This window comes from Rattus norvegicus, chromosome 16, assembly GCF_036323735.1.
Source record: "Rattus norvegicus strain BN/NHsdMcwi chromosome 16, GRCr8, whole genome shotgun sequence".
NCBI lineage: Eukaryota > Metazoa > Chordata > Mammalia > Rodentia > Muridae > Rattus > Rattus norvegicus.
Window position 1 is genome coordinate 8,762,161 of NC_086034.1, and position 16,166 is coordinate 8,778,326.

The 16,166-nt window shown below is 44.6% G+C and overlaps 1 protein-coding gene across 2 annotated transcripts in view; it reads left to right on the top strand.

Moving 5' to 3' along the window:
• The first annotated feature begins 1,728 nt into the window (after positions 1-1,728).
• The window catches only part of Frmpd2 (FERM and PDZ domain containing 2), a 119,670-nt gene continuing 105,232 nt past the window's right edge, over positions 1,729-16,166 (top strand). For both annotated transcript variants that reach the window (XM_039094910.2, XM_039094911.2), the window contains exon 1: positions 1,729-1,942. In XM_039094910.2, the coding sequence (XP_038950838.1) occupies positions 1,918-1,942 (25 nt within the window). In that variant the 5' untranslated portion in view covers positions 1,729-1,917. The remainder of the gene's footprint in view (positions 1,943-16,166) is intronic.

The following is a 16,166-nucleotide window of genomic DNA, read 5'->3' on the forward strand; positions in this document are numbered from 1 at the left end:
TCTGAAGGGTTATTCTACCTCAAACAGCCACGTGACCAGAGAAATGTACTTTCTCCCTCTGGGACTGTCTTCAGTTGTGCAGAGCTAACACGAATAGATTACTAAGTGGAAATTATATGGGGACCTGCTGGAAACGCACCTGCTCCTGGCTCGGCCGCGGAGACAAAGGCTCACATGATCCAAGGCGGAGCCTGCAAATCTGAGTGTTATCAAGTCCCTGGTTGAATCTAACGTATAGAGTAATTCAGAAGAAACAGCGCAGACACTCACACACATCATCATAAAACGTCTTTTCTAGTTGCTCAGCAGTACCAGTAAAGGTAACTTTAAGTGCAAAAAAAATATAAAATTTTGAACAACATTGTGTAATATTTTTGTCTTAAAACAATATAATACAAAAGCAGGAAAAATAGGTAATATTTTTTTCTCCCCAAAGCAACCTCTTTTACATGCTCGTGACTTGTCTAAACAAAGAACGTGCAATACGTATACTTACTTTTACCTTTTTCCCATTTTAAAGAAGCTTAGTCGTATGGGTGTTTTGCCTGCATGTATGTCTGTGTGCCATGTGCACACTGTGCCCTCAAAGGCCAGAAGAAGGCGTTGTAGTTCCTGGAACTGGAGTTGCATATGGCTGTGAGCTACCGTGTGGATGCTAGAAATGGAACCTGGGTCCCCTGGAAGAGCAGCCAGTGCTCTTAACCACTGAGTCTTCTCCAGCTCCATGTACTTTTTTTTTTTTTCATGTTTATCTATTTGCAACGAAAATGAATTGTATCAGGCTACGGGACACCTTTCGCTTTGAAAAAACATCTTGGCAGCTGCTAAGTTCCAGAGACCCAGACCCGGTTCTGTTCTCCGCACAGCTGGGCGTCTTGTTTTCTTCTGTGTGCAAACCACACTGTATTTGTAGGCCCACTATTGACAGGCACTTAATGGCTTTTAGGGTTTTTGTATATTACAAAAAATAGACTGCAATAATTTTACCTGTTATTACAAAACTAAAGAGACAGCCAGACCGTGTGCATCCTTTTTCAGACGCTTACATGGGCCTTTGCAGGTGTACCTGTGAAGTGACTTCTTCGTAGTTCTGTTTGCAAATGAGGCATGCACTTGGCATTCCTTCAAGGGGGGGGGAGACCTTGATTTATCTTCTTACGACTGCAGATGAGAATACAGTCGTTCACTGATCCCATCAGCTGCATCAAAAATTTATTAAATTCTTTTGCTAGAGAAAAAAATGGGTAATTTTTTCCTTTCCAAAAAAAAATATTTCTCAGTTTGACACTGTTAATTCTGAAAGGGCTTAAAAGATCTGTTCTTTCACGGCCAACTCTCGAGAGCTATGATCTGTCTCTTGCTCCTCTTTGTCCCAACCCAGTCCTTCCTGAATTCAGGCACCAGAGGCTGGGGGATTCCTCTTGCAATTCCACCAGCAGCTCTACATCCTTGGGGTCTGGGTAGGATCTTGTACATGTGTACAGGTCTAGGGAATTGATGAAACCAAGCTGTGGCTCTTAAAATCCCCCCTGGGACACCCCTCCTTGCAGGGATCTTTCTTTTGTTGTGGACCAGGTGATAAAGTGACATCACTGGAAAAGCCTTTCTGAGCCGCTGCTCCCACAGCCTTCAGTCCTTCGGTGGCACCTAATCCTGTTGAGCTTAGTGCTGGCCTTCAGAACAGCTCTCGGAGACCGCAGGGCCTCATGGCAGACAGTGGCAGGGAAGTGGAGGGGCCTTGTTGACACACTCACTGGGCTTAGTGACTGTCACCGAGTGCTTAGTGACAAATAGTAAACAGAGGCGAACTCTGCAGGGCTGGGTGGTTTCTTCAGGAGAGACTGGCAGGCCATCGATCCCTGTGTACTGCTGAGAAGTCTAAAGTGAAGGTCTAGACCAGCTTGCTGGGACATCTGGATGTGGCTGATGGCAAAAGACACAGGTACTGCTGGGGCATGGCTCTCTTTTCCCCTGAAAATCTGGATCAGGGAAAGAGTGAATTTATGGCCGGGGAGGATGAGGAATTAATAGGATTCATTTGAGGCCGGTCTGCATGAGTAACTCTGGGGCATTATTAGCTCCAGGCCTCTCTGCTAGAGCCTGGTGACATAGTATTGATTTTCTAAGCAGAAAGGAAGGACTCAAAAGACAAGATACTAACCGGAGTCAGGCTCTTGCTTGTTTGAAACACTGCTTGGTTGCTTGGCTTCTGTGCAAATTCAAGCAATGTTTTACATTTCCCAAGACTCAGTTTCCACATCTGTAAAGTGGAGACAACAGCAGCCACATAATAGCATTTAACATGTGATCTCCCATTAGGCAATGGCAATTCCCAGAAGTGAGTGGTTTGCTTGTTACTAAAAAATGTATCTCTTTCAACACCATGCTCATTGATGTGCATTTGGCTTGGCAGAGGCCACAACAGTAGACCCGAATGACAATACACAGCACCAATATACCTTAGTTAATCAGAGGTCTTTCTGCCTTTCCTTTTTTTTTTTTTTTTTTCTTTTCTGGTAACGGATGCTTTTAACAAGTAGCTAGCACAACTCCTGGTATTTCGGGCTAGGGAGATAGAGGACTCAGTTAATTCAGTGTTCCCCATGCAAGCATGAATCCTGAGTCTGGATTCACCCCACCAATGTAAGAATCCACACGGTAGCTGGTACCTATAATCTCAGCGATAGCACGAAGAGTTGGAACCCTAAGGCTTGCCAGTGTGGCTAAATCAGTGATATCTAGGTTCAGTGAGAGGCCCTGTGTGTCTTAGTCAGGGTTTCTATTCCTGCACAAACGTCATAACCAAGAAGCAAGTCGGGGAAGAAAGGGTTTATTCAGCTTACACTTCCACATTGCTGTTCATCACCAAAGGAAGTCAGGACTGGAACTTAAGCAGGTCAGGAAGCAGGAGCTGGTGCAGAGGCCATGGAGGGATGTTACTTACTGGCTCGCTTCCCCTGGCTTGCTCAGCTTGCTTTCTTGTAGAATCCAGGACTACCAGCCCAGGGACAGCACCACCCACCGTGGGCTGGGTCCTCCCTGCTTGATCACTAATTGAGAAAATGCCTTACAGCTGGAACTCATAGAGGCATTTTTTCAAGGGAGGCTCCTTTCTCTGTGATAACTCCAGTTTGTGTCAAGTTGACACACAAAACCAGCCAGTGCACTGTGTAAGACAAAAAGACAGAAAGTCATAAACATCTGACACTGACTTCTGGCATCTACATGCTCATAGACATGTGGGAGTGCACACACACACACACACACACACACACACACACTTACACATACACATACTCACACACGTATACACATATACATACATATACACACACATACACACGTACACATACATACACACATGTACACACACACACACACACACACACACACACACACACACACACCGCACACACACACACTGGGGATGTAATGATTGAGTCTACTGGTTAGTTGGAGCCCCCTTCAGGATCCTAGGGAATTTTCCAAAGGTAGAGTGGTGGGAAAGTGATGAATTGGGACGGGGGGGGGGGAAGGGGGGGGAGGACGGACTTGCAAGGAGAGAAGCAAAATAACCTCTCCCTTTTGGCTCAGAGAGGTACCTCACCAAGCAGCTAGATTCTTTGAAAAGCACATAATGAGAAGAAGATTCTGAAATTAAATGTAACCCTGGAACTGTGGCCTGAAGTCCCCCTAGTTAGGAAACCTGGGCAGGAGGATTATGAGTTTCAAGACAGAGTGAGAACCTGTGTCAAAAAAGCAAAACAAGACAAAGAAAAGCTAACCACAGCAATTACAAGAACAGAAAAGAAAAAAACGAGTTAAATGGTGGAGGAAGGTAGACATATTCATAGGCTGGAAGAGAACCGACTTTCTCCTACCAACAAGTCCGGGACAGGCGTGGGGGGGTGGGTGGGGCTGAGAGCCTCTCTCTGAATTCCCCTCATCTAGACCTCTGCCATACCATACTTTACTTCCATTAACTGAAATACTTAGTCTTGCAGGATTTCTCTTCTCTAATTATTCTTTCTTTCATTTTTTTTAAAAATTATTTTATGTGTATGTGAGCACACTGTCACTGTCTTCAGACACACCAGAAAAGGGCACCAGATCCCATTACAGATGGTGGTGAGCCACCATGTGGTTGCTGGGAATTGAACTCAGGACCTCTGGAAGAGCAGTCAGTGCTCTTAACCACTGAGCCATCCCTCCAGACCCCAGCTTTCTTTCATTTTTACTGCTGGCTCTGTCCTCCTATAGATGTGAAGATAACGCACCTCTATAACAGGTGTGTTAGTTACCCGATGGCACAGGAGTCAAGTGATGCAGACCGGCCTGGAGCGTGCATGGCATCCCTAGCTCTGTTGCCCCCTCCATTAGATTCCTGCAGAAGTCACAGAGTGGTTTTGGTAGGCTAGTGCAGTGTGTCCAGGCTCACTGCATGGTGGCATGTGTGAAACAGCTCTGGACACCTCTTCTCCCCCCACTCCCCACCCCCCAGGCTACCCAGGTCTCTCTGGTCTCTGATCCTTTTGTCCACTTGGTCCCCTTTTCTGCAAGTCCACCCTAAGCTCTCATGCCTAGTGTCGAATAAGCCCACTTGATATAGAAAGTTTGACTCATCTTCTGCTTTAAGTCCTTTGTCTGACAAACCCTTTCAATTCCTGCCTTCTGACCTAAGAAAGCAGTTACCTGGGTTCTCTAGACCACTGACTAGTCCTCATGGGTCTCCTTGAATACAGTACAGCAGACCTGCCACCAAATTCCAACTGGCTGCGCCGGTTGTATCTGGTTCTTCCAAGCACACCACAAGGACTACAAGAACTGGCACCCTGAACTTTTACTATGAGATGAATCGTTAGATGGTGGTGATACAGGTTCTGACTAGGAGGTCTGGGATACCCTGAGTTTGCATTTCTAGCACAGTGGTCACTGTGATTGCTGTGGGAGGGAAAGAGGAGGGGGAGGAAAAGAGGATCAGGATCAGGTATTGGAAGGAGCAGAAGTATAGAGGGTCAGAAAATTGAATAGAAACATGCAGCAGTGGGGAATGGATAACTGGGCGTAGCCACTAGAAAGTCCCAGACCCCAGGGAAGCAAGAGGCTCCCAGGACCCGATTGTGATGACTTTAGACAAAATACCCAACAAATGGAGAAATACAACCTGAAGAGACCTCCTCCAGTAGATAGGCATAACTCCCAATTGAGGGATGGGGCCATACACACATCTCAAAAAATTTAATCCAGAAATTTTCCTGTACAGTGGAAAGACAGGGACAAAAATGGAGCAGAAACTGAAAGAAAGGCCAGCAGAGACTGCCCCACCTAGATATCCATTCTATCCATAGACGTCAACCTCCCTGCCCCTCTACACACACACACACACACACACACACACACACACTATTACTGACACCAAGAAGCGCTTGCCGACAGGAGCCTGGTATGGCTGTTCCCTGAGAGGTTCTACCAGAACCTGACCAATACAGATGTAGCTACTCACAGCCAATCATCAGACTGAGCCTGGGGACCCCAATGGAAGAGCTAGAGGAAGAACTAAAGGAACTGAAGCAGGTTTCAATCCCACAGGAAGAACAATATCAGCTCACTGGACCCCCCCCCCGCCCCCCAGAGCTCCCAAGGACTAAACCACCAACCAAAGAATATACATGGAGGGACCCATGGCTCCAGATACACTTGTAGCAGAGTATTACCTTATCTGACATCAATGGGAGGGGAGGTCCTTGGTCCTGTGGAGGCTTGATGCCCCAGTATAGGGGGATGCTAGAGCAGTGAGGCAGGAGTGGTTGAGTGGGTAGAGAAGCACCCTCATAGAGGCAAAGGGGAGGGGAGGGGGGATGGAATGGGAGGTTGGTGGAGGGGTAACTGGGAAAGGGATATCATTTGCAATGTAAACAAGTAAAATGATTAATAAAAAAATTATTGCTCTAAAAAATCTGGGGGAAAAAAACATGCAGTCTGTAGGTCCAAGGCCACTTTCAGCCTTGTCTTATGAAGCCCTTTTTGCTCTCAAGCCATGGTTTTGTAGGTTTATAGCTGTGCTACCTTCTGGGCCCACCCATGCCCAGTGTTAATAACATGAGTAAAGAGTATTTGTTGAGAAATTAGCAATGACCAGCACAGTGACAGGCGACTTACTGCACAAAGAGAATACATAGCGCTCCTGAAGTGGAGCTGGGTCTGGTTCTGTGCTGATCTCAAAGCTATTCTAGCCCCTAGCCCCTCTACTTAGCAATTCCCACTTCCTCATCAGTGTCCATGGCCTCTGGTTGCTCCAGGGGTATTTAGTGACTTTCCTATGAAGATGCCTTCTCTGAGGACTGTCCAGAGACTTGGTCTTCATTTCACTCTTGGTTGTTTCCAATTCTGTTATGAATTGTCTGCCGTGGCCATAGATCTCTTTATTCTTGTATCTCCAGGAGGTAAAGTGGCTGTGTTTGCCCGTGGTTGTTGGAAACAGTGCAGGTGGTGACAGAAAGTGCGTAGGAGGTAACAGAAGAGAGGAAGAACTTAACGGAGTGGTGGAAAGGACTAATCCCTGTTAGCTGGCACCAACCGAATGGCAAGATTTCAAGACTCATCTGTCAGAACTTACTTTCTTCCAGATAATGTAGTGTGAAAACAGTGTCTGGGAGTTTCAAAAATTGCCATCTGTCTAAGCATTTTCTCCTTCCTTCCTCCTTCCTTCTTCCTTCCTTTCTCCTTCCTTCCTTCCTTCCACTGGCCCTCCCTGCCTTCTTCTATCTTTCATTCCTTCCTTCCTTTTCCTGTTCCTTCTTTTCCTCTGGTGTTTTGAAGAAGTCTTATTGTGTAGCCTAGGCTTGCCTACAACTGGAGATCCTCCTTCCTCAGCTGCCTGTCAAGCACTTGGATTGCAGGCATGAACCACAGTGCCAGGCTTCCTTCCTTTCTTCGTTTCTAGGTGAAATATATCCACGGAGGAGAAGCAGCTCTCAATGTCCTCAGTAATTTACCCAGTGTTCAAGCTGGTCAGGACAGAAAAGGAGCAATGTGTGGCACATCTAAAGACAGAAAAACCTTGGAGATGAGGGGGAGCTGTTGGAAGGGTGGACTGGAGGTTCCTAAGCCGTTTTTAGTGTCATTGATCTGGGCAGATCCTGTAGAGATAGATCTGAAAGCTGCTGAAGGCAGTGAGGAGATTGGATCTGTGTTTTGGGAATCAAGGGCTCTATAGGATAGAGAAAAGATTGGAATACCAGTAAGACTACACTGAAAGAATCCATTCAGGAGGGCCACAGTGGCACTCAGGGAGTGGTGTTGATGACTTAGACTACAGAGGCGACAAGTTCACCATTGCTGGAGAGAAACAGATGGATTTCAGAAAGATTTGAAGGTGGATGGGGGATTGAGGGATGAGAAGGAAACAACAATGGCGTCTAGAGGTTGGAGTTGAATGGCTAGAGAGGCAGTCATCTTGTTGTGTGCTGGAGACGTAAGGCTACAGAAGAGTCTTGGAAATGGGGTTATTTATAAAGAGCAGACAGTGATTTTTTTACAGCTCCACTATGTAAGATGAAGTCCAAGATGAAGACACCAGTAGGCTGTCTAGTCTGTCTGGTGATGGTCCAGTCTCTGCTCCCAAGATGGCACCTTGAATGCAGTGTCCTTTGAGAGCAAGGATGCTAGGCCTTCATGATGCAGAAGGCATCAAGTTCAGGGGACATCTAATCTCATCTTCAAGGGCAAAATCCCCATGCTAACACCTCTAAGTACTGCCTTCTTGTGGATCCAGTTCTAACATGAACTCTGGATGGGACAAAGATATTCAAACCACGGCAGTGGGTATTTGTGGTATATTTGGATAAGGAAGGACAGAGGAGGAGGAAGAGAAGGAGGGGAAGGGGGAGGATGAGGAGGAAGAGGAGGAGGGGAAGGGGAAGGGGGAAGGGAGAGGAGGAGGAAGAGGAGGAAGGGAAGGGGAAGGGGGAAGAGAGAGGAGGAGGAAGAGGAGGAGGAGGAAGAGGAGGAGGAAGAGGAGGAGGAGGAAGAGGAGGAGGAGGAAGAGAGTCACTCTTGAATAGCCAAGCAAGATTAAGCAGCAGCTGTGGACACATTGGGAAGGCAGAGTGTAGGACACAGCTGTGGACGGAGGGAAGACAGAGCAAGGGACACAGGGGGAAGGCAGAGTGTGAGACACAGCTGTGGAGGTGACGGGTTGACAGTTGATAACTTCAGGGTCTGTGAGTGATTCAAGAAGAGTTGCCAGGGCAAAAAGTACTCTGAAGACCAACATTTGGCTGTTTTTCCTTGTGTCAGTGCGAAGGAAAATATCTTCCTACGCACTACTCTGTCAATTACATCCTTAGCATAAATTCCCAGAAAAAAAAAAAAGAATGTGGTGACAGATATGGGCATTTCCTTGTCCTGTCCTGCACAATGCAGAACTGTTCTACAGTCCCCAGTAAGCCGCATCTCAGCTCTCTGATGACAGCAGCTTTGGGAAAACTCCCAAAGACTGCGTTTGCGTGTGCGTGCGTGTGTTCGTGTGTGCGTGCGTGTGTTCGTGTGTGCGTGCGTGTGTTCGTGTGTGCATGCATGTGTTCGTGTGTGTGTGTGTGTGTGTGTTTGTGAAGTCAGAGCTGGAGCTGGAGGTACAGGCAGTTGTTGGTGTCCCATGCGGGTTCTGGAAACCGACATTTCAAGAGCAGTATGAGCTATGAGCTCCTATCTGCTAAGCTATCTCTCTAGCCCCAGGATACCTATTCTTTAATCTCATTTTCTTGCTCATTTACTCATAATAGGAGCCCCATGGCTCTCTCATCTTCAGCTGCTCCTGTAGAAGTCACTTTCAGCTTGGCCTTTATCCTTTACCTCATCTGGCTGTGTCTGCTGCACTGCAGTTTGCAGATGCCACAGGGGAGACAGCTTCCTACTTCCAGGAATGATTCGGGCGCCTGGGTGAGAGAGTGGGAGGGGATGGAGCCTAGGAGGCAGCTTAGCACCTTCTCTTTCAAAGCCTTACAGAATGGGATGCTGGGAAATGCCTCTGCCACTCCCATTCTCAGCTCTCACCTTGCCCGTCTGGGCAGAAGTCAGCTCAGTCTCAGTTAAGCAGGATACACACAGTTAAGCGATTCCTCGCTAGCCATTGCCGTTTAACAATCTACTCTGGGTGGGTACGTTTGGATGAATGGGATGACTTCCGTTCTGGAAGAATAGTCCAAAACGAGTTTTGATTCCATGTGGTCTATGACAGGTTGAGAACCCACTTGAACCTCTGCCCTGTCTGTGTTCCCTCAGTCAGAGCTTTATTCCTCCGCTGTTGCAGCGAGAAGGGGGATGATGTTCTCTCTATGTTGGATGTGCCTGCCAGAGCTGCCTGACCCTGGCTCCTGCAGGAATCCTGCAGGAATTCAGTATGTGTTTCTCTTGCGGCTGGGTACTCTTGCTGCCCAGACACATCTGCTTTGCCTATTGGTGATGCCCTTCTGATCACGTTGCCCTGGGTAGAATTTCAGAGCATTCTGTAGGTGAGGATGAATTGACGACGGGTTTGAAGAATTGTATTTTCAATTTTAATGGATCATTATAAAAATATCTAAATAAGTTTAATTCCAAGATTAAATGGGGGTTGTGAGAGGGCCTAGTCTACAGTCCCCATTTTGCTAACACAGTCTTTAACACACAACACACGATTATTTGAAGCTGGAAATTTTCATTTGGTTCAATGACCTTGTGATCCATTCACATTGCTATACATAGCGCTCACTGATATTTTCCAGTAGTACTTTATGGTTTGACCATAACACAATCCATTCATAAGATGAAAGATATTTTTGGTTTTAACAGTTTTTGCGATTATAAACAGAGTTTCTGTTTTGAATAAAATCAGTAATCATAGGGGTTGGGGATTTAGCTCAGTGGTAGAGCAGTTGCCTAGGAAGCGCAAGGCCCTGGGTTCGGTCCCCAGCTCCGAAAAAAAAAAAATCAGTAATCATATATAGATTTTCAAAATTCAGACATGCTGTAGGATATATTATTACATTATTCCTTTGGATGTTTGAGTGATATTTCATCGTATGAACATTGTGTATTGGCTGATAAACTCATGAGTTGGTTTTTTTCTCTCTTTTTTGTTGTTGTTGTTGTATGTTATGCTGAGAAAAGTCCTTTTTATTTCTCATTAGCTGAGAAATCATGCTTGGGGTTTGGAGTTTACAAATGCCTTTTCTGTATTATTGGGCATGATTAGATGACTTTTCTTTAGCCTGTGGAAATGAGGAGTTACATTAATGGATTTTTTAATGTTACATACCTGGAGTCTTAGTTAGGATTTTATTGCTGTGAAGAGACACCATGACCAAGACAACTCTTATAAAGGCAAACATTTAATTGGGGCTGGCTTACAGGTTCAGAGGTTCAGTCCATTATCATCATGGTGGGAAACATGGCAGCATGCAGGCAGACATTGTGCTGGAGGAGCCGAGAGTTCTCTACCTCTTGATCCACAGGAAGCCAGGAGATTTTCTTCCACACTGGGCAGAGCTTGAGCGTGTGAGGCCTCAAACTTCAATGACACACCTACTCTGACAAGGCCACACCTGCTAATAGTGCCACTCCCCGAGGGCCAAGCATTCAAGCATATGAATCTATGGGAGCCATCCCTATTCAAACCACCACACCTGGATTAAATTCTGCTTGCTCATGGTGTATGATCGTGCTTATACCTGATTGGATACAGGTTGCTAACATGTTCTGAAGACCTTTTGCCTTCACTCCTGAAAAAGACTGTCTGTGGCTTTCCCTTTCTGTCACATCTTTTTCTGGTTTCCATCTTGGGGTAATTCTAGCCCCAGAGAATAGGTTAGAACGTGTTACCTTCTCTTTCATTTCCTGAGTCCGTAGAAAGCCATGTCCCTTCCCTCCAGTGTTCACTGGGCTTCGTGAAGGACTCTGGGTCTGATATTACTTACACAGTCACTTCCAGACCTGGCTGTCCGAGCTTCCCAGTGCTGGGACATCAAGTGTGCATCACTATGCCGGGCTTCGTGGCCCATTTTTTTTTCTTTTTTAAAATGTGGATTCTGGGATTGAATTTGAGTCTTCCTTCTTCTTTGGCAAATACTTTGCTGATTGTGCTATTTCCTGAGCCTTCTATGTGTAAGTTTCATAGAATATATCTATGGAGGTGTTAGTCAATTTTATCTGAGTCACTAAACCATGTCTGCAGACTGTTCATGTTATTCCTTTATCCTGGGACAAGAAGTAATGACTCTTCTTTCATTTTATGATTTGGAGAATATATCTATATATCTATCTATCTATATCTATATCTATATCTATTTTTATCTCTATCTATATCTCTATCTATCTCTATCTATCTCTATCTCTATCTATATCTATCCATCTATATCTATATCTATCTATCTATATCTATATCTATATCTATATATATCTTTTCTTTTATCCTGGCTTCTTTTGCCTACATGTTTATCAATTTTATTTATATTTGAGGGTACAAGCTTTTGGGTTCTCTATTTTCTGTTTTGATTATGACTTTTACCGATTCTATTATTTGTTCTCGTTTCTTCAAGTTCATAATACTCCTTCCATTGTAGGCTACATAGAAGGCATACTGTAGAACCAGATCTTTATTCATTCCCAGGTTGCTTATTCAGTGTTGTACCATTCTGTATGAGCACTGCTTTTATTGCATCTCACACATTTTCATTTAATTAAAACATATTTTAGGAATGGAGAGATGGTTCAGTGGTTAAGAGCACTGGCAGCTCTTCCAGAGGACCTGGGTTCAATTCCTAGCAACCACATGGTGGCTCACAACCATCTGTAACCCCCGTCCCAGGAGATCAGATGCTCTCTTCTGGCATATGTGGGCAGTAGGCACACACACAGAGTACATGGAAGCACACACAGGCAAAACATCCATACACAAAATAAAATATATTAAAAATGATATAAATTGCTTTAAGTTTTTCTCTTGGGATTTTTTTTCTTGCCCCATGAGAGGTCTAATACTCAAATATGTGAAGATTTTAAAGATGTTTTCTGTTAACGCAAGAAGTGTGTGCATGTGTGTGTGTATTTGTGTGTGTGTGTGTTTGTGTGTGTGTGTATGTGTGTATATGTCTGCTGCATGTGTTAGGGCATATGCATGTATGTATGTATGAATGTATGTATGTATGTATGTATGTGTGCATGTATGCACATGTGTATGTCTGCTACCTCATCAGCAGTGGTGTGTGTGCCTGTAGAGGATAGAGACTGACTTCAAGTGTCTTTCTCAGTCACTCTCTGCCTTATATACTGAGGAAGGGTCTCCCACTTGAACCCAGAGCTCACCGATTTGACTAGTCTAGGTGGTATTACACGCAGGCTGCCATGCCATTTGGTATTCACATGGTTCTGGGAATCTGAATCCCAACCTTCCTTGTACAGAAAGTGATTTTACTTGCTGAGCCACCCCTGCAGTTCCTGTGTTTCTGATTTATAGTTTAATCCCATGGATTTTGTACCTGTAAATTTGTTCAAGTGTGTTTTATGGTGCACAGTTCTGGTAGACCTTGGTGAAAGCCCTATTTGAGCCTGGAAAGAGTATATAGTCTGTGGGTAAAGTAGCCTGTAAGATGTCAGTTGGGTCCAGTTGATTGATGGGGTGCTCACTTTAACTACATCTTTATTGATTTTCTGCCTGCTGAATCTGTTAATTACTGAGAGAAGACATCGACATCTCCAGCTGCAACAGTAATGCGTTGTTTAGGGCTGGAGAGATGGCTCAGCAGTCTAGAGCACCGGCTGCTCTTCCTGAGGTCCTGAGCTCAATTCCCAGCAACCACATGGTGGCTCACAACCATCTGTAATGGGATCCGATGCCCTCTTCTGGTGTGTCTGAAGACAGCAACAGTGTACTTATATAGAATAAATAAATAAATCTAAAAAAACAATAATGCATTATTTGTTTCCCACTTCAGTTCTACCAGTTTTTGCCTCACGTATGTGCATGTGAGTGTGTGCGTGTGCGTGTGCGTGTGTGTGTGTGTGTGTGTGTTTGTGTGTTTGTGTGTGTTTGTGTAATGGGCTTCATTGTGACAGTTTAAGCATGGACACCATCGAGCTTCGCTCCCTCCACTGTTCTCTCTTCTTCCTCCGCCCTCCTGCTGGTCCCCTTGTGCCTCCCAGACAGCCTCCCTCCTGACATACATGAGATTGGATCCCACGTACCACATGGAACATGCACATCTGTCTTTCCTGCCCTCCTTGTCTTATCCTCTGGACTCCCCTGTTGGCCACGCCCACCTGGGTTATTTTGCCGTTACACCACATATCTAGCTTTATCCACTTCCTTCCAAGTGACATCATTTCATTTCTATTTATGGATAACTGAACCTCATTTGTGCTTCTACAGCACGTTTTCTTTACTCATTCATTTGTTGATAGGCATCTAAGCTGATTCCAAATCTGGGCTGTTTGAAAGTGCTGCAGTGCACAAAGGCATGCCCATATTACTGTGCAACTCTGACTGAGACTCTGCCGGGTGTGGCCTAGCTGGATCCCACAGGACTTTTAATTTTAGCCTCTTAAAAAGGAACCTGCATATTGATTTCCATAATGGCTGCAGTCATTTATATTCTTGCAAACAATATATAAGGGCTTGACCAGGGTCTCTCTAATGCTTTGGCCCTCTGCTGTCTAGTGCACACATACTAAGGACTTTTTAATGCCCTGTTGGAGCACTGACCTTTGTCACGGTGCAGGGTTGGTGACAGTTTTCCTTGCTCTGAGATGATAACCGTCTCTTCAGCTTTCTCGCGTTTGTGTTTAGTAGAACGTATTTTCATTCCTTTGCCCATTTTCATTTAGTTTCCGTCGTTTCTCTTTATTTGCTTCACTCCCTGTTTCTTTCATGTTGAAGTGTGTTTCTTATAAACAGTGGGGTGGGGTTTTCTTTTTAAATTATTTGTCAGTTTCTTCCCGTCCTGGCCAGACCGTTTATAACTGAAGTGATAATTGGCACACTTGAATTCATAGTGGCTATGTTTATGACTTTGCTCTCTCCTGTGTCCATCTTTGTACATGCTCTATTTTTGTACCATTGCTAATCGCACTTAAGTATTTATAAGGTTCCATTGATAAGGTTCTAGTCCCATATCACTTATATTTCTTTTTGCAAATGTTTCTAGTGGTCATGCCAGAGTTTGCAGTGAAAAAGTTACAGTGCACCTGCAGCTACTTTTAAACAATTGAGAGTGCAGGTGGGAGCCGAGAGCAGGGAATCTTGGTCTCTCTCCTATCCTGTATGACTGGATAATTGTGAATTGTTAATCGTGAATGTATAATTGGACAATTCGTTGTCAATACTCTCATTTGAACGGTTAGTTTCAGAGATCAACTAAGAATAAGGGAAATAAAAAGATCAAAGATCTGAATTTGTAGCATTTATAATTATCTTGTTCTTTGAAGAACTTAAAAAAAATATTTCTTTCAAGCCAGATCTTCTGGGGACCAATTTTCTGTGTTCGCTTATCTGAGAAATTTATCTCCTAACTTTTGAAAAACTTTTTTGCTTTTTGCTGGTCACAGTGTTGTAGGTGAGCCGACTTATTTCAGGACTTCAGATGTTTTGATTCACCATCTGTTTGCTTGAGCGTTCTTTTTTAAGGGAACTCTAGTATGCTGCTTCTCCTCCTCCTCATTTTAGCTAAGCTGTGGCTTCTCTCTGGGATCTCCCAGGATTTTCTTGTGCTTGGCTTCTGATAATTCCTGTATGGTATGTCCACGTGTTGATTTTCTGTCCTGATCAATGCTCTTCGAACGTCCTCGCTCTGCATCTGGTACCAATTTGGAAGCCGCTCAGCTGTTACAGGTCAACATCTTTACTCTGCCACCGTTCTCTTCCGAAGAGAATAGACAGGAGCGCACTGCACACAGGCATTGGGATAATCTGCTCCACATTCGCGTCTCCCCCCTTGTCCTTGAGTTTCAGTCCAGGAAACTCCGCATTGACTCCTTCTTCAGAACATTGAAGGTGATCTTCACTTCTCTTACAGTGTGACTGATTTTTATTTCTTGTTTGTTTTTTGAGACAGTGTTTTCCTTATATTCCCAGCCCAGAATTCATCTTTCTCTCAACCTCGGATCAGTCTTGAACTCCCAGTTCTGCTGCCTCAGCCTCCTGAGTGCCAACGGTTATGGGTGACATGCTGCCAGGCCTGGCATCATCCTGATGATTGAGGGCATTATTTTTAATTTCGTTTTTAGAATTTCTATCTTTCTGCTTATATTATTTATGCATAATGTCCAGTTTAAAAACTAGAGCCCTTAATGTATTAGCCACTTATTTTTTTAAAGATTGTTTTATTATTATATGTATGTATGTATCTGAGTACACTGTAGCTGTCTTCAGACACACCAGAAGAGGGCATCGGATCCCATTACAGATGGTTGTGAGCCACCCTGTGGTTGCTGGGATTTGAACTCAGGACCTCTGGAAGAGCAGTCAGTGCTCTTAACCACTGAGCCATCTCTCCAGCCCCGGCAGTTATTTTTTTTTTTTTTTATCTCTAGCATGGTAATTCCAAAATGTTTTCCAGAGCTCACTCATGGGCTGAATCACTTGTCTTGTCTCTTTAGATTATATTTTCTCTTGTGCGTGTGTGATTTTGTGTGTGTGTGAGATTGTGTGTGTGTGTGATTATGTGTGTGTGTGTGTGTGTGTGTGTGTGTGTGTGTGTGTGTATCTTGCACATTTTCATCAACAGCCCTGCATGGTGTATTTGGTAATATGAAAGGAGATGAATAGGCCTTTAGTGTGGGCGTTAGCGTTTGTCTACCTAGAAGTTACAGTTTGTTCACTGTAGTTGTAGTACAACAGTCAATGCTGTGTATCAAGTAGACTGGACCACTAATATTAAACACCAGTTGGACTGTGTCTGTTGGGATGTCTCCATTTGATTCAGAGGACTTAGCAAAGCAGACGGCCCCTGCCAATGCGAAAGGCCTCATCTAGCCAGTCGAGGACCTGGATGGAGAGAAAAGCAGGGGAAGGAGGGAGAATTCATCTCCTCTGTGCTTAGCTCCTTGAACTGGAAGATCTCATCTTTTGCTTCACAATGGGAACTATATAACCTGTTCTCTTGGCTCTTTGGCCTTGGACAACCCTTGAACTT